The sequence below is a fragment of the Gymnogyps californianus genome, chromosome Z (genome assembly GCF_018139145.2).
Source record: "Gymnogyps californianus isolate 813 chromosome Z, ASM1813914v2, whole genome shotgun sequence".
In the NCBI taxonomy this organism is placed as follows: domain Eukaryota; kingdom Metazoa; phylum Chordata; class Aves; order Accipitriformes; family Cathartidae; genus Gymnogyps; species Gymnogyps californianus.
Window position 1 is genome coordinate 67,207,969 of NC_059500.1, and position 19,617 is coordinate 67,227,585.

The 19,617-nt window shown below is 39.3% G+C and overlaps 1 protein-coding gene across 2 annotated transcripts in view; it reads right to left on the reverse strand.

Annotated features, from left to right (window-relative positions):
- The window catches only part of PARP8 (poly(ADP-ribose) polymerase family member 8), a 114,893-nt gene that overhangs the window by 20,372 nt on the left and 74,904 nt on the right, over positions 1 to 19,617 (reverse strand). For both annotated transcript variants that reach the window (XM_050912793.1, XM_050912792.1), the window contains exons 11-14: positions 17,833 to 17,958; positions 14,558 to 15,122; positions 12,210 to 12,263; positions 12,011 to 12,106 (exon numbers count right to left, since the gene is read on the reverse strand). In XM_050912793.1, the coding sequence (XP_050768750.1) occupies positions 12,011 to 12,106; positions 12,210 to 12,263; positions 14,558 to 15,122; positions 17,833 to 17,958 (841 nt within the window). The remainder of the gene's footprint in view (positions 1 to 12,010; positions 12,107 to 12,209; positions 12,264 to 14,557; positions 15,123 to 17,832; positions 17,959 to 19,617) is intronic.

The window sequence follows — 19,617 nt, forward strand, 5'->3', positions numbered from 1 at the left end:
TTTTATAGAATAAATACCGTGTTTGGGAAGGCCATGTTATTTTAATAAATAAAGGTGCTTCCACTCTTTTTTCATATATTCAAAAAATAATAAAAAAAACTTGCTGTTGAACCATTTTTGCTTGTATTTTTTAAAAATTCAATTCACAATGGCATCATGATCAAATAAACAAACTTATTTAAACTGCATATTGAGTGAGAACTGAGACTTCTGCCTTCATAAAGCAAACAAAGCAGAAACAAAAAAGAACACAGCTTTAAGTAAAGAGAATGGGCATGACTTTACAGGCTTCCTAATTGGTTAAAACCCTTACAGTAACTCCATGCTTATTTACTGTAAGATAATTAGCAGATCAATTTTTTAAGGGCTTAAGTAATGAATCACCCAGTGAACTGTTATAAGCATTCAAAATGAACAAACAGTTGAAAAAAATACAAGAAAGAAACACAGATTAAAACCTTCCTTAAAATTGACCCCAATAAACATAACTGTTTATTACAATGTTGAAAACAATCAAAAATATTTTTTGGATGCTACTTCTCTGAATCCATATTATTAAATCCCACCTCACTGAAACTTCAAATGATCTTTGGTAGGCACTACTGAACTTTTGTAACTAAAAATTCTGAGTCTAGCTATCACGATAATCACTATAGCATTTGTAGCAGTACGCTTTGAAGTTCAAGCCAATGTCTCTAGGAAGCACTTGCAGCAATGAAAAAATGAATTGAGCACACAAAACACAAAATTTGGCTCAATTCTGTTTCAGGAAACAGCTTTGTCAGTAATAAGCATATTGCTGTATTTGTAGTCACTTGTTTCATAGCCCGCAAAATATGCATTTGCTGGGTTTCAAAGATTCAAGACTTCAATAAACATCTGAAATCTACTGCATTGACATATTCTCACATCAGTTGCTTTACAAGAGCTACCACCTTTCAAGTTCAATAGCGTCACCCATTTGATTTATTTTATCTGCTATGTTACATTGCATTAAGCAGCAGACGAAGCCTAACACAATCCAATTCACTGTGCCATGGCACGCTAGACAAAAAGTATTTATTATTGTCATTATTCTTAAGTCTTCCACATTTATAAGGTGGTTAAATCATTTGCTTAGTTGGGGAAGCATGGTGGCACTACCATCTTGACTATCATAATTAACAGTATACACAGACTCCCTTTTATTTCAGAGGAAGGGATTAGTTTAGCCATGCTTGCCATGAAGAAGTGTCAAGAAAATACTTACTTTTTGACATTTTGTTTACAACCTCAACAAAGTAAGTTATCCCGAGACTTAAAGATGGCAAAGGGAACACAGGATTTGTCATTTTTGCTCTTCACACCACCACCCCCCGTGTTATGATCCTAGAAGTGTCTGAGCATCTGGAAGAGGGAAGTTAGGAAAATGGTCATAGTCCTTATGTTTGACATTTGAAAGGCCCTTCTTCTCTCAGGTGGACACGGGAGCTAAGATCTTAAGGCTGGAGAACTGTAGATATGAGGAGAAGCAAGACAGCAAAATTTGAGCTCTGAAGAGGAATAGACATTAATGTTAGGGTCTATACAATTCTTTTGATTTTATGTATTTGATGAACCTTTATGCCCACTGAATATTTTGGCTCTGCAGTCTAATGAGGAAAATAACACAAACCCTGTAGCTATATGGACACTTCAATAGCCTGCCTTCATATATCCATCCTAGATGCCTTCTAACCCAAACTCCAGCCACTTTAAGAGCACTTCTGGATCCTGTTTCCGAAATTTGTCCCAATTTAACCAAATCAGACGCTTTTAACTTAAATTTCCCACAAGTGTTAGTAGAGTGTTCCAAGAGATGTTGGTATGGTTATTTCACTGTCCTCTACTCCAGTTACTAGTTAGGTTCAACCATTTAAACTCCTTTCTTTCCCTCCAAAATGAGAAGATTGGCTTACAATTAAGAGGCAAACATTTGGAGGGCTTTTGTTTGTCACACGATGGTGACTTCTCTATTCAGTGCCACACTTCCATATTGTGGTTTTGTCCGCAATTGTGCATGCTAGAACCAATGAAAACATAGGAAAACTAAGTTAATAAATCAATTCCAGAAGACAGAGCTTAAAGAAAATCACAAGCTTTATGGGAAAACTGGGATTCAAGGCTGCTCTTACACTGCTGCTAATGTTTTGCATACTGCCAGTGTGTTTCCCTTTACGGTGTCTTCTTGTCTCTTCTCTTGTAATAACATGTGAGCCCTTGGGACAGGAACAGTCTTGCTCTGACTTCGTATCATAAATATGAGAAATGTCCCTAGCCACAGTAAACAAACAAGAACAACACTAACACATTTATAAAAGATACGTTGCTCCAATGTTGGATACTCTTATTTTGGTTCAAGTACACGTACTATTCAGCAAGCTGAACTTTCTAAGAACTTTTGTGTACGTACATGAAAGTATAGACATGTTCTTACTGACGTGGATCCATATCCACCAAGGTACAGAATATCCAACTTCTATTAGATTACTAGTTTCCGTTGTTTTCAAAGGGAAAATACATGACAAAATAGGGCTTATACACTTAAGTATATATTTCTGGACGTGAACTTCACCTTAGGTGCACACAGAATTTTACAGATTACAACCATCACCTTGAAGGCATGCAGCGCTGACTAGCTGGGAAACTTTGTTCTCCACTACCTGAAGAGGGCAGCTGTAACTCCTCTTCAACAACAGCAGCTGCTAGTGGTCTCACATATACTTTATTTTTCACTTGAAAGGACAAAATTAACATAAAGTCATTGACTTCCACAAAACTATTAGCTAAGTGAAGATCATTGGTACTGAAAGACTATTTAGAAGGACAATTATTCCAGTGGGGAAAAGCCAGAAGAAAATAAGAGCTGGGCAGTTAACCTAAGACTGCAAATGCTTGGAAGCAGAAGGCACTGACAGAAGCAGAAAGCATTTTTTGAGCTTTTGAGGTTTTTGGACTTTTCCTTTAGCCATCCCCACTCTTTGCACCCACCCAACTGCTGCTGTGATGAAAAAGGGCTCAATCAGAGTTTCCACATGTTACAATGCAAGTGTCACTTCTTACTGCAGTGACTGTGAATGGCAGACAGGCAAACCACCTAGGTTCTATGACATACTCTGGTTCCTGGACTCATACGCTACTTAAAATATTTTCCAGACATTCTTTCATTTCGAAAAAGCTGAAACTTTCATAGCCAATATTGATCTATCTTGCTACTTTCTGATGTGTGCTGTGGCTGTGCTCAGAAGAGCAATGTGCCACCCTTTCCTGTATCCTGAGGGATGTCACACAGACACTAATGAGGCTGCAATGTGACTGACACACCTAAAAACTCTTGATCTAATAGGAGAAGCTCAGGGAAGGCTCATAGCCTGACACGTTAGCAAATGCAACAAATGGTAAAGGTGAAACCATTAGCGACTGTCTCACTTCTAATGAAAACAACAGGCATGGAGATGAAGTGTAACTTCAAATCTCTGCTCTGTTTCCTAATTTCAGCCATGGTAATTGTTAGTTTTTCCATAGGAGGAAGTTCTCTCTTTCTCTTCATGATACTCACCAGAGGGATAAGCATATAACACAGCAGCAATAATGGGGGGGGGGGGGGGGGGGGGGGGCAGAAAGAGGGAGGGAGGGAGGAAAGGAAGAAGGAAAAGAAAGAAAAGAAGGAAAAGAGGGAAAAGAACGAAAGAAAGAAAAAAGTGGGAAAGAGCAGGTGAGAGGAGGAGGGAGAGAGGAAAAGAGTCTGGTAGGTAAATGTCTCTTTTGCAAGTGAGCTTTCAAGTTTTTAAGGTTTATTTCACAGTTTGTGTCAGTTATGGATTTTTAGATACGTCTTAGCTACACTTGTAAGAAAAGTCTAAGATTGGTTGCTAATTCTCTACCACCTGAGTCCATATTACCTACGGATCAGTTATAACCGGAGCAGTAACAATAACATCGCTAATTCTGAAACAGAATCCAGAGCTGTAGGAAAGGCTTTCTTCCGGCTCTCTCATAGCTTACATCTGTAAGCCACGCTTTCAGATGAATTAACAAATGCTACAGAAACCTCAGTTGTATCTACAGATCTGACACACGAGATAAAACTGGTACCTGGAAGGCAGGCACTGATGAGGCACTTTTATACTTTCTACCAGTGCTGTTTAAATGCCGTAGGTAAAATTCTCATTCTCTGTAAGAGGACTAGACCAAAGCACGTTTATGAGTTTAAAACTTTTATGTTTCCTAGAGTATAACAGAAGGGTCAATTCAATTCAAAAGTGATAAAATAAAAAGTTTTAGGTAATATGTTTCTTAGAACACACTCCCACAGAACTACAAGGTAAAGATTTGACCACTAACTGTAACATAAGGTTCATCAAGCTTCAGAGTTTAAGTAATTTTTAATCAATGATCAGTCTTATTTTGAAAGGCAAGTTTAATGCACATGTGCCTACTCTACCATGGTTTATACTTCTGAGTGAAGCATCCAGCACTAGCTCATAGTGGATTAAAAACCCTATGATTTACTAAACTTAAAATTCAGCTTTGTATTTTAATAACATTTATTGACAGATTTTTGCTTTATACTAAAACATATATTTAAAAATAAACTTATTCAAATGAAATATTTACCCACTTACACTGATTTAGGAACTGCTTTAAACCTAAGTAATTACCAAGAAGTACACCCGTGTCCTGAATTTTCAAATGAAGTCAAACTACTACAGGGAACTACAGACCTGTTAGTCCAACCTCAGTTACTGGAAAAATTATGGACAAGATTATACTGGGTACTATTGAAAGGCATTTAAAGAGCAATGCAATCACCAGGCTGAGTCAACATGGGTTCACAAAAGAAAAGTCCTGTCTAACTAATTTGATATCCTTCTATGATAAGGTCACTTGCCTAGTGGATGAAGGGAAGGCAGTGGATGTGGTTTTTCTGGATTTTAGTAAGGCTTTTGATACTGTCCCTCACAGCATCCTTCTGGACAAGTTGTCCAACTGTGGGATGAGCGGGTTCACGGTGCGCTGGGTGAAGAACTGGCTGAAGGGCAGAGCTCAAAGGGTTGTAGTGAATGGGGCTACATCTGGCTGGCGACCGGTCACCAGCGGTGCTCCTCAGGGCTCAATTCTAGGGCCACTTCTGTTCAATAGATTTATCAGTGATCTGGAGGCAGGAGTTGCATGCACCATTAGCAAGTTTGCTGCCAATACCAAACTGGGAGGTGCTGCTGACTCTCTTGAGGGACAGCAGGCCTTGCAGAGGGATCTAGATAGACTGGAGCATTGGGCTATGATTAATGGGATGAAATTTAACAAGTCGAAATGCCGGATTCTGCACCTAGGACAGAGTAATGCCGGGCACAAGATTAAATTGGGAGAGGAGTGGCTGGAGAGCAGCCCTGCAGAAAGGGATCTGGGGGTGCTGGTTGACAGCAAGCTCAAGATGAGTCAGCAGCGTGCCCTGGCAGCCAAGAGGGCAAACCGCATCCCGGGGTGCATCAAAGACAGCATAACCAGCCCGTCAAAAGAGGTGACTGTCCCGCTGTGTCAGCATTGGTGCGGCCTCACCTTGAGTGCTGTGTGCGGTTCCGGGCCCCACAATTTAAGAAGGATGTGAGGGTCCCTGAATGTGTCCAGAGGAGGGCAACAAAGCTGGTGAAAGGGCTGGACGGAATGTCCTGTGAGGAGCAGCTGAGGACTTTGGGCTTGTCTAGTTTGGAGAAAAGGAGGCTGAGGGGCGACCTCATTGCTCTCTACAGCTTCCTGAGGAGGGGACGTGGAGAGGGAGGTGCTGGTCTCTTCTCTCTGCGATCCAGTGATAGGATGCGTGGGAATGGTTCAAAGCTAGGCCAGGGGAGGTTTAGACTGGACATTAGGAAGCATTTCTTTACTGAGAGGGTGGTCAGATACTGAACAGGCTTCCTCGAGAGGTGGTCGATGCCCCAAGGCTGTCAGTGTTTAAGAGGCATTTGGACAATGCCCTTAACAACATGCTTTAACTTTTGGTCAGCCCTGAATTGGTCAGGCAGTTGGACTAGATGATCGTTGTAGGTTCTTTCCCACTGAAAGACTCTATTCTGTCTAATCTATACTATAAGCTCAATGAAGTCAAGCTACTATAAGCTCTATATAGGTATACATACTGCCAGAGAGCAGGAATAATTAATACGCTATCTCACTATAAATCTGTAAGGTAAGCTCTCTGAATAATCTCACAATATTCAAGTGATATGTGGAACATGCTGCTGAAAGACATGGGAGATACCACAGTGGTAAGCAGATACAACCTGTAGAAAGATGAGAGTAGACTGAGGCTGAGTAAGTAATGTTACTTGTTCTGATAGGTTTTGTTTTGGCTGATCCAGATTTTATTTTCTGCTTTTTGTTTTTTCTGCATTCTTGGACAGCCTATACACATGGGGGTTTTTTACTTTTACTTCCCAGATATATAAATAGATAGCAAACAGACAAGCATTAAGGAGTGTAGCTGGGCTAGGTGCACTTTGGTAAGTTCTTGGTGACAGGAAAAGCCATTTTACTCTCTTGGTAAAAAACAAGTAATTGAAATCCATTCTACTAAAATACTGGTTGTAACTGGAGAGGCTTTTTTTCATAAAAAGAGATAAAACCAGCCTATATTGTGGACTAATGATAAGAAGGACCAGGGAGTTATTCCACAAGAATCTTGGAATTCCACAAGCATCTTGGCTAAACTCCAGTCTGGCTAAGCATATTTGTACACCTACCCTTTTCTCCATAGTTCAATGACGTTTATTCTACTCCAAGAATGTCCCAACCCTAAGTGGTGTATTGTTTCTGGAACATCAATGCTACTGTGTTTCAGTGGTGGCTAAGAATCTTAGATTCAAAGGACAGAGAAATCCAAGACCTCTTCAAGTCAACAGGAACTTACCGACACCAAGATTTCACCTGTACTGAATAAATCATAACTGAGCACTTTGGGATGAAAAACTTCCTAAAAATGTAAGCTTACTAATGTAAGAACTGATATATCAGAATTATCAGACCGTACTTATTTTTACAGCTAAATACAAACAACAGGTATTTCAAATATTGTTTTACAGTATTTTACCATTCAGATTTTATGGGCTAAACTTTGAACAGCAGAGATGTCTGCACCAGAGTACAAATTTCAAAGAAACTAGCCTCAATATTTAGTTTTGCTGAGTTTTTTACTATTTCCTGCTTTGTTCTAGAGAGGCCTCAGTCTGAAGTTTCAACACAAGATGGCACTCTAAAGAGACTTCTTGACTGAAATAAAAATTACTGATACAGAGAGGGTTTTTTTATCACCTTATTGAACATATTCCAAGATTTTTTTGTCCTGTAGAATTGTCTCACAGGTCTTTAAAATCCATTCAATGATGCTGTTTTACCAATGGCTTAAGTATTTGACAATGAGCAATTAGGGAAGGCATAGTCTGTCTCACTCACCTAAACAAGTTCTCTGTTGAGAACAAATTCAAAGACAGTAACGAGCAGACTCTTATTGTTTTCAGTAGGTTCACCAGGTCTGCCTTCTCTGTCTCTCCTTAGCACAAAACCTATGTCTGACCTTGTACTTCCCACTGTTTGTCAAAGCTGAGCAAAGAGCTACTTCAGAAGAGACTGATGACAGAGCTCCAGAGAGCTGTGCAGCACAGGCCACCTTGCAGGAGGATGCACTGTGATTCTTTACATGAGACAAGGGAGCTGTTTAGATGTAAAGGCTGCAGTCCCAACCCTCACTAATGATTTCAAAGCTGTTTCTTAATCCTTCTATGAAGAGTGAAACATGTAGGATTCAGCTCACTGTTAGGAATAATCGCATGAATTAGTATGGTCTATGTTATGCAAGAGGTTAAATAATACTTTTTCTTCTTAGGATCCACGTATTCATTGAATTTTCCCTGTGCTTTGCAGAAAGACTGCAAATCATGCCATGCAGTGCTTTCAGGGCATTTGCAGTTTTCAGTGGCATTCTATATAAGTGTGTATCTCTAAACACCCAATTTAGCTTTTATAACTTTGGGTGCACTGTAAATAATCACTAGATCTCACTGTGCCCTTGAAATAAATGCTAAAGAAACATGCTATGATGAGAAATTACATTCATCCTCATCTCATATGGGAAAGGTGTGAATAACTACAGGAAAGCTTTGCCTACTTTATTGGTTTTTTAAAAAAGGGGATGGAATAAAGCAATGGACCATGGACCCTTATAAAGAAGAGTGTTACAGCTTCATGATGCGTTATAGTACTTTTCTAAGATTCCTTCTTCCATTCCAGAGAACCTTTGTCCTTCCCCTTCACAATAATACAGCTGCAGTTCCTTGTGAGAGCATTAGGTTTTTGAGTGTTTTGAAGTTACCCTGTCTACATAATGTGTTTTTATCTACACACGCTCTTGTGGAGTACCCACAGGAACTGTATCTGTAATTCTGGTCTTCTGTATTTCAGGGAACTTTTCGAGCTCAAAAGAAAACTGGTTGTTCTGAAAGATCCATACTTTCCTCCGTAAAGAAATTCCCAAGAGAAATCTAAGAATTTTGTCCTTATTCATCTTCAGTAAGTCACTAAGGTAGCCTCTTTATTTATCCTCAATAAGTGACTAAGATAGCCTAACAACGTCCAAAGATTCTTATATACAACAGGATCCCTGAACCAGCAGGGAATATTTGCATGATTAGATTAGTACCGCGGGCTCTGGACCAAGACAGGTATCTGCAACAGCCGTCTTCCATAAAATGGTATGTCTGCCATGTGGATCTAGTGTCTAAATTAAGCTATACAAAAAGACACATCTTGTTGTCATCAAGTTGCTGTTATCTTATGGGAAAGAAGATGTCGAGATTTTAAGAAAGCGAAGTAAATTAAATAGATATTAAAAACAGAACACCCCCCAGAAAAAGTTATTTAGGAAAAAGAAACACAATACTTAGAAGAAAGCTTGTGCTGAGAGAGACTGATGTAAAGATACTTTAAGATAAAAACATAGCCTGTAGAGCAAATCTGCAGAAAGGAAAAAATTTCTCTCTCAGTTTCACTTGGTATCTTCAGCTGTCCTGAGGATGTGACATCTGAATTATGCAAGTCATTAATAACCAGCACAAAAAATTACACCCAGGTATGAGAATTTAGAGTATTAAAAGAATGTAATTATTGTGTGATAGCAATTGTTGAATTTTCTAAACTGCATTTCAAGACAATTAATTAAACTACACTATAGTTCAGGAAAGCTGTCAGGCTGACATACTGGAGGATTACAGAATCAAAGTCCTTACTGGCTTCTTTGCAATTGCGTAAAATTCCATTAAATACCCAAAAATCAAGCCTAAATACATTTTAAAATAGCTTCTCAAGGAATAACTTTGTTATTTATTTAACATAAATTCATATGCCTTCTTTATTGTTGGAAAAAAGGTCCAAAAGGTAGAACGGAAACTCATCATTAAGGATACATGCACCCAGACATGACCCTGTGTGCATTTGTGTGGAGGAACTATTCTTTAAAGGAAGAGACTGGTGAACCATCCAGCGCTATTTAGTCTGTGGCATCTCTTGTGATACAACCAACTACAGATAGAGCCTATCCAAGTAATACCTTTTAGACATGGACATCTGTAGAAAACAGCATCTAGACACAGAATCTAAAAATGTAAGCAGACCGTAGCAAGGTTCTGAGCATTATGCAACCTGGTGAAGTTACTGTGGTATCAAAAGTATAAGCACTCTAAAGCTCTTTATGAAGGCCAGGAATACTACATGTGGGATCCATTAAGTAAGTGACATAAGGCTAGACTGCATGTAGCCTTGCCTTAAATGAAAGCCCCCTGCATTCTGCTTAATAAAGTACTGTATTTCTGAGATCTGCTGTTGCAGCAGTATTAAACATGAAGTGCTCTTTCAGTTGGGTCATTCTTTATTCTCTTTATATACATTATATACATATGTATGTATGTACATATGTATGTACGTGTGCAGCTGAAGCATGTAAATAAACCCTACAATTGACTTCTTTAGGCTGCCTCTGCCAGAGCTCTCAGTAGAGTGAAGCATAAATTTCCTTAAGACCCTTTGGCAAGCTCATGCTCGATTCAAACTGAGATCCTTTCTCACCTTCTACAGAACTGCAAACTCATTAATGGCTCTATATTGCTTATTGAGTCATTCAAGCATACACAGAGCATGCTAGATTTCTTTCTGCTATCTCCATCTCCCTGGGTTATGTAATGACACCCTTTCATTTTTGCAAAGCTTGCTACGTTATGCTGCTTGCAAAGGCACTGATGAATATATGTTTAGTGGCAAACATGTTTGCACTTTCCTCTGTTTTGAAGCACTGACAAACTCTCAAGCAGATAGCTAAAATGACCCCTCTTTAAGCTGAAGACAGAGAAAAGTAATTCTGAGGGATTTTAATCTCCGAAGTGGGAAAGCAAGAAGAATTAAGATTTTTTTATTTAGAGCAGATGACTTTCCATTCTGTTTTAATAGTTCATCATGTGAACAGGAATAAATCCCACTGTTTGCTTTGTCCTATGGACAACAGATAAACCTCAATAATTTAAATAATGATATTATCCAAACTTTACTCACTATCTAAACATTACTCACTTTGTCTTATCTCATCCTGTCACAGGTAATATGCATAGCAGTGCATTCAAAGATGAACAAGGAACTGATGCCTTTTCCACAGGCTTCTAATCAGGGTTTGGTTGCTCATAAATCTGGCATAAAACTGTGTTTTTAAAAGGTAGATATGAGCTTGAAGAGGCAAAAACCCACCTGATAGGGTTTTCAAAAGTACAGAGGTTTAATCATGACTTAAAATGGTGTTAACTGACTAGATGCTTTTGCAAATCCTGTTAGCAGCCTATTTACATACCCTGCCTGCAGTCAGAATGCCTGACCGTGGTGCTACTGAGTGTCACGGGGGATGACACTGAGGTGATTTCTGCCACCGTGTAAGCAACAACCTTCCTGAATTTAGTTCCATGGAACTATCATAGATGATGTCTGCTTCAACTTATGTGTAGTTGCTTGCCACAGTGTGGAGAAATTGGCAGGTGTCAGACCATTCACAAACTGGTATTAAACAGTTTTACACGGCTTTAATCTTTTAAGATTACTCAGGTTTCCACAGGATTCAGGACAGGTGAAACAAGATGGATTCTAAACTGCAAGATCAGTCCTAAAGGTAAGAATTTTATTCTTCTAATAGACTCTTTCACAAAGCTGAACTGATCCAGTAGCTCCAGGCAGAGTGTGTCTCTCATGATCAATCTTACTCTTTTTCACTGTATGCATTCACCAACAGCATGAGGGTACAACGTTCAACATGCAAAACTCCTGGTTCCCAGTTATACAGGAATGAAAGGAAGGAAGAGCTGCCTAACTGGCCAGACTTTGAACCACAAAGGTTTGTGAACCTACTGAACCACAACAGTGCCCCTGGACTAGGTCACTGCTAGATCACACACTTCACAGAGCATCTCCTTCTACTGCCTTTTTTATCACATTATGGAGGATGGCTCATTCCAGTGGCCCATGAGCAAAAGAGGGTCAGAAGAACTTCACAGCCTTGTGGCATTAACACCAGTGTATCTGAGTACCCTGGTCATGGCTTGATAAGAGCTCCTGGACTGAGACGATCCTAAGCTTTTAAAAGAATGCCAGAGGACCGGGAAAGCACTCTAATGCACTTCCTCTATCTTATGTGGTTGTGACTACCGTAGTGTAATAGTGTTCAGTGAAATACATCCCCCCTTTATGTTTCTATATTATACAAACCTGACTTCCATCTCCCTTGCTTGCAATACATTTTTTTCAAATTTACAGCAAAATCTAGTTAATAAGCATTACATTTTTGCATCTTAAAAGGATATTAGGATGAAACGCATCTGAAATAATTCAATAGTTTTATAACAGGTTTGTATGGTCCATTGCTATTCAAGGCATTATAAAATGCATTGTTTATCCCAGCGAGCACACCACTTACCCTCAGCATAGGGCCATTCTGGAACACATGGGGTTCATCACAAACTACACAGTATTCATTCAATACTGGTATCCGCTGCTCAGCAAATTCAATAGTCTGAGAACAATGAAAATGAGAATAACAACATCTGCTTAAAAATAATTAACAGTCAGCTCATGCTCCACAGTGTTTCATAAATGGGTAAGATATGACATCCTACCTGCACAAGAAAGCCACGGTCTCGTACTGAAGTGCATTTTGCACCGTAATTTTGCTGCAAGGAAAAAGTTGAAGCAACTTCACTGTTGGTAGATTAATTATAAGGAAACGGTAAAACATTTGTATTTTTTGCGTGCAAATATGTTAATTAAACAATATTTGCATCTAAAAAGATCTCTCATTTGCATAAACCAGCCATTACAAATAATCAATCCTTTTACTGTTTGCTGAGTGTGGGGTAGATTTTTAGCATTTCATTTTAGTTCTTAAATCTGACGAGGTTTTGTATCTCAGCATCCCAAAAACTTTAATCTCAAATGGAAACACCTGTGCCTTCACTCCATTCTAATAAACCAGCATTTGGTAATTTCCATTAAACTTTAGCTGCGTATTGTCTATCCAAATATGGGCTATCTGCTTAGGCTTAAAAGACTAATATAACTCTCAGAAAGGCTGAAAATCTTTTTCTTTTATATTTACTAAGATCTCACTTCTGTAAGCACCACGCTAACAGATCTCTGTGCTCAGATCCCACTGAAATTCTGCCTTTTTCTTTCAACACACAGCAACATAAATTAGAAGGAACTTCTGTTACAGGAGTCAGTAAGGTACAAAATTCCCTCTAGGCTGACATCTATCTCAATCAAACCTTGTTTTGAATAAGAGTCAGATCACCTCCATTTATGGCTTTTTTTTTTGGTTTTGTTTATAGGCTTATTCCTTTCATTTCTCTAACTGCTTAATTGGGAAACTTTTCCCATTTTTCTGCTGGGAAATAATCCTCCTAATTGTATTCGTATGTGAGACTGAAATACTTTAGCTGAGAACTGAAGAGAAGTTAGGGTCCTGATTCATCACTTCCATATTCCACTGACTTCAAATTGCAGTTAGGTACCAAGGCTACCCATACATCTGGTGCTTGCATGTAAAATGTGAAATGAACTGTTGATGCCCTTCTGCTAACATCAGTCAAACTGCACCTGACCATGTATATGATGATTTTCCCTCAAAATAAGTGCATTCTAGCAATAAATTACTGGTAGTTTTTATAGACTGCCAAGCAGGGCTTGCATTTCTTCCATATCAGCTGATAACATCAGTAACAAAATCATTTAGTCAACTTCATTATCTTATCAAAATCAATGGGAATTTTCCTATTAACTTCAGAAGAGAAATGTCTTGCTATGTTAAGACATTTTCTGCTGATTCAGAAAAAAATGCATCTCTAAACTCTGACAAGTAAAAAGTCTGTTGGCTCATCTTAAATTAATATTGCTGTGCTCATTAGAGGAACCAACCACACAGCATGTACATGAATGATTTTATGATAGTTTATCACTGCTTTTAGATCTGATGAGTATAGCTCACAGCTCATTAAACTAATTTACCAAGAGATATAGCACACAATGTAATTTCATTATTTAGAATGCACTATTTTGAATATATGTATGGCATTTCAAGCAAGAATCAGCTTTTTCTCGCTGAGAACATCAAGGTACCATCAGGCTAAGGGAGTGGAGAGGACTGTCTCCTAAGTGCCTCTCCCCAGATCTAACAGAAAACAGACGAGTGCCTTGAAAGAGCACAAACAGACCCACTCTTTCTTCTAAAGTATAAAAGCCATCTTTTAAGAGGCAGAGGCAGAAGAATTAATTTTGAGTGCCCTTTCTTAAATTTAAGAATATGTGCTACCATTTGTTTTCCCAATCGGTCATGTCTCTGGGGAAAAAAAGGGGGCCAGTGTGGACCTAATTCCTTCCCTGACCTCCGGCTGCCACCAGTGCGTTTGAAGGTTAAACCTTTCACAAAGCACAAATGCGCAAGAGGTGAGCTGAATCGTGACTGCATTCCTTCCACTATGATGATGATCACAGATGCAAAGACCAGAAGGAGAGGTGACCTGGCACCCGAACAAGCCAATGGACGGTTGCTTCCCCCATAAAGCAAACAGTGAAATGAGAAAAGACCTGTGTGACCAAGCCAATTTTGCAGCACAGAAGCGCACACTCTCCCTTCTTCCTGCAGCAAGAACGGAGGCAGGGAAGGAAGTGGATGATTGAACTTTTCCCATGGCCAGCAGGTACATTGAGCTGTATTCAACGTGACATGTAAAATCTGTCTTGACCTAAGCAAATTCTGGTTTTATAACTTACATATATGTGCATGCACAGTTGTTTAAATGCTCCTTAAAAAGCTGACTCCATTGCTCTTGTCTTCCAATATATTCAATATATCCAATATATTCGCTAACATATATCCTAAGTATTAATGACTTTGCATAACAAGCATAACAGCACATTTGGAAAATAATAGGAGGAAAATGAGCAGAATAAAAAAATTATTACACACAGCAGCTTGTGAAGGTGATGATGAAGATGGGGTTAAGATACCAATAAGCCCTGAGGTAAGAGAGAGCCTCCTGCTCTCTGCTATGGTGGACTCCTTGAAAGGCTCCATTTTGGATGATTTAGGGGCATTGGAGTAAGTCTTGCTGAGTAACTTGTGATTCTTCAATCCATCCAATTCTTCCATTCTAAGATTACTGGAGTAGGACCTGCTTAAAAGTTTGTGGGGCTTCAAGGTGCTGTTGTGCTCACATCGAGGGTCCCCAGAACATGATCTACTTAACAGCTTATGGGGCTTTAAAGTGATGCACTCCTCCTGCTTGACGGCTGCAGAGCAAGAACGGTTCAACAGTTTGTGTGATTTAATAGCCATTGTCTGTTCAGCCCTAGGGTCACTCGACAACGAGCGGCCAAAGGTTCTGTGAGATTTTGTGGCACACATATCCTCCGCCTTCACTGTGCTAGAGCAAGTCCTTCTCAGTAGCTTGTGAGTTTTGGAGATGCCATCCTGTTCTGACTTCAGTTTTGATTTATTTTTACCACAGCCAGGTGGAGGATAACTTGGCGACCTTAAAAATAAAGAAGGAGAAGACAAAGTTGGAGAATAATCAAAATCTTGTGCAAATCAAGCACGACCACACATCTGTAAAAATTTTTAAGTGTCATCTGTCTTTATGTATTTCACTAGTGATAAATGCAGCCCAGCATTAAAAAAATGAGCAATTGTATGTAGCACTAATTTTCCAATACCAAATAGACATCTTACTCCTGTTTACACACCAACTCATTGATCAAAAAGATGACTGACTACTTAAGTAGAAGTTAGAGCTATATCCTTACAGCTCTTTGTAAAGGTCTCTATGTCTCTAAACAAACCATTTATTCAGGAAATTATCTTTGAAATGAAAACCACGTATTTCACATGAGATTACAACACATTTTCCTTATCAAAATCTATCTTTCCTATGTAATCATCATGGCCTGATGTCCTGGTTTCTCCTGGGACAGAGTTAACTCTCTTCTTAGTAGCTGGTACAGTGATGTGTTTTGGATTTAGTGTGAGAATAATGTTGGTAACACTCTGATGTTTCAGTTGTTGCTAAGTAGCGCTTATCTTAAGCCAAGGACTTTTCAGTTTCCCGTGCTCTGCCAGCAAGCAGGTGTGCAAGGAGCTGGGAGGGAGCACGGCCGGGGCAGCTGACCCGAACTAGCCAAAGAGGTATTCCATACCATGGAACGTCATGCCCAGTATATAAACAGGGGGGAGTTGGCCGGGAGGCGTGGATCACGGCTCGGGAACTAACTGAGCATCGGTCAGCGGGTGGTGAGCAATTGCATTGTGCATCAGGTTTTTTTCTCCCCCCCCCCCTTCCTTTTTTTGTTATATTCCTTTTCATTACTATTTTTTTTTATTATTACTATTTTTAGTATTATATTTTACTTTAGTTATTAAACTGTTCTTATCTCAACCCACAAGTTTTACTTTTTTTTTCCCTTTCCTCCTCCTCACCCCACTGGGAAGGGGGAGGGGGAAGCGGCTGCGTGGTGCTTAGTTGCTGGCTGGGGTTAAACCACGACACCTGATCCCATTAAAGTTAGTGTCTTCCAGACACAGCATAACAAATTCTATGCCCAGATCCAATGGAAGATATAATGAGCAGTGAAACTCGCAGGCAGTAAATAAAATTTCATTCAGCTGAAATGAACATTATTTTTAAAAGCCTCATAATAATCTGGGTGCTTTGTGGAAGACAATTTGATGCCCTTCTTTCCTGTTTTAGACAAATTCTAGCTCTGTAACACTAGAAATCAGCATGTGAGGAACCTAAATTATGAATGCAGAAAGTAAAGAAAAGGTTTTTACGAAACAACATTCACATGAACTGCCACATTTCTCTAAGGTTCACATTCGCCTGTCCTTGCAAAGCAAGAACATGTAGCAGGTATGCTGAATCATTTTTCTATGCTTTATAAGCAATCACAATCTTTGGAGTATTTTTCGGGCTTGGATCGAATAGAAAGGAAGTGAAACCCCAAGGGGAGAGGCTGGCAGGTCTTCCCACCCTGTTAGCAAGTGGTGACAGTAGAAGATGCACGTGGAGGTTGCTGACTCACTGTTGCAGTTGGCTCACTACTACCCTCCTGCAGACAGGAGGTAGGAATGGTGCTCTAGGGAGAGAGGGGGTCCCTGCATTTGGGCTGAGCCATCTTTGGACAGGCACTGCAGCAGCAGCCAAATCAAGAGGAGAAAGATTGGGCTGGCTTTTGTATGCCCTTTCTGAACAAAACCAAACCCCAAGCTACAGCCTGTGCTAAGCAATGGCATGTAGCACGGTAGGGTAAGCTTTCTACTTAAACATCACTTCCCTCTTCTACCTTTGAAAAGACAAATAATCTTTTGTCAACTTTGACATTCCTCCCTTCTTCAATGTGAGTGATTGCTGTACTCCTCCTCTTTTTTATACACAGAATTTAGAATGGCAAAATTCATCAAAAAGAAGGAGTGTTCAAAGAAGCATTCAATTCAAATTCACAGAAGGGGTGATCTGTCAACCCTTCATAAGCAGGAAAACATGCTAGAGTAAATAGTCACATTCCTTAAAGAGATAAAATCAGAGCCTGATTATACATACACTTATGAGTATGAGTAACTGGCAGAAGTCATAATGAATTCAAATGAACTATTCACAAACTACTTCTTATGTTTTTAATGCCTTTGTTCTTTGAAATTCTGTGCCCGTATTTCAGAAGTGGTGAACATTAATGTACTCAAACAGTGCAAAGGGGTGGCCGCTCAGCCTTTCATTAATGACCATTCTAGTTTTAAAAAATTAAAAATACATACAGCTGTGGAAAGAACAGCTACACAACCACAAATCGTTTAATATAGATATTATATATATATTATATATATGTTATATATTACTTGTATATATCACTTATATTTATATTCTTGCTATTCAAGTAACAATGCTACCAAGCTATAAAGATATAAATACAACAAGCTAAATAATATAAAATTAATTATTTCCAATTCTAGATGAAACATGGCTGTTTCAGAGAGCAGGGCACTGAAATGCTCTGCCTTCAAACAGTCTTAGAAGCTGCAGTAGTACCTAGTTCACTTTTGATGTCATACAAGGCAAGGACTGGAAACCCATGAGGTAAGATATAAATAGAGCACTTCTCTGTGGAGAAAAGTCAACATTTCACCTTGTGAAGTCTGCTGTGGATTTTGAACAGGATATGGTGGTAACAGCTCATTTTCCTTGCTATTACCTGCGCAATGTAGAAAAGATGTGCAGAGGGGATTTCACCTTTTTGTCAGACACCTTCTTATTGTGCGTACAATTAGATTTCTCTTTGCTATTTTTCCACTGTTGTGTAACAAATGTCTGCATGATTCTGCAAATTAAGAAAGAAAAAAAGATTTTCTTATCCTAGCCAAGACATACTCACTTTAATACTAGGGTCTCTCTGTTCACCACACAAGTGACATGATGCAATGTCCTCACACTACAGGCAGAGTTTTTCTGTCATGTATGTGGACTGATGATTGAGTGCCTCAGCTCCTCAAAAATGCTTTTTTTTCCCCCTAAAATTAATTTACACAGAACTTTTATTGAGAATACAGTCTGTGTAAACAACCACTGCAAGACTTATGCAGATATGCCTCTCCTGGAGACCTAGAGACAAACTGATTCAAAGGCATCCCATCCAACATGGGCGTCTGTCTCTCTGGTGACTACAGAGGTAGGCTACAGTATCCACACTGCTCAAGTAGGAGCATATTCTCCTAAGGCACAAACATGAAGGTAGGGATGTCAAATATTACACTACCCAAAGAGGGTTTACAGAGAAGACAGAGCCAGACACTTCCCAGAGATGGACAGCAAACGACAGTGGTCACAAGTTGTGGCAAGGAAAGCTAAAAAACATAAAGGCTACAAAAAGAAGACATCCACAAGAAGAGTGGTTAAGTACAATAGGTTGCCCACAAAGGCTGGAGATTTCACAGCCTAGCTGCCCGAGACTCTGAGTGAACTAATCTAACCGTGAAGTTAGTGTTACTTGGAGCAGGAGGTTGCACTAGGTGACCTCCAGTAGCTCCTTCCAAGCCAAATTACTCTGTGACTCTAATCTAGCAGTGGGGGTCTTCGAGTGATAAAGTCAAAGTGGAAGTTGGTACGGACTTTATTGAAAACTTAATGAATCTTCAAAGATGAATATCCTGTTGCCACAGCCATGAGGGGCCATGGGGTTCATCGGTATTCTGACTTCTGCTCAACTGTGAATTATGCAGCTATGTCCTTGAAAATGTCTTATGGGAACATTTAGTAATTACCCGGTGCACAAAGCAGAGACAGTGTAAGTACTGAAACATTTTAAGAGACTGTTCATGTCTGGGGAGCTTTTTATTTTTTTCTTCAAAATCACGCACCATACAGATTTTAGTAACATTGCTTCATTTGTAAGATTTTGAAAATGCTGCACTGAATTTCTTTAAACACCAAACAGCAAAAGATTTTTTTTTCTGAATGGATTCTTTATGTGGTAATGGTCAGATAGTAAAACCTATATTCTTGTCATTTTATTACACATACACAAGCGTATGTGAAAAGATGACTCAGCAAAATTTTACTAAATTGAATTGTACCATGAACACACAAAACTGCTAATTTTTTCAACTATTCTTCCCTCTTGTCCCCAAAATGTGGATGGCCTAATTATTATGGTACATCCTAGAGGCCACCATGAAAGCATAGCCCCCTCAGGGTATGCATGATGCTCAAAAAGATTCCTGCTCCAGAGGCTTCACCATCTAAGCAGAAACATGAAACTGAACACTCCTAGCTACAGTCTTTTGAACTTTCGTAGCTTACTTCCTAAATGGCAGCAAAGTGACAGAAAACCCTGGCAGGCAGCACAAATCAGGTTCTCCCCAACAACTGTCAAAACTGAACTTAAAAAGGCAAATCCTGTTATTTTTTATTTAAAGAAAAACAAGTTCAAACCACTTTGATCCAACCAACCTGACAACCTGTGAATTTCATCCTACTTGAC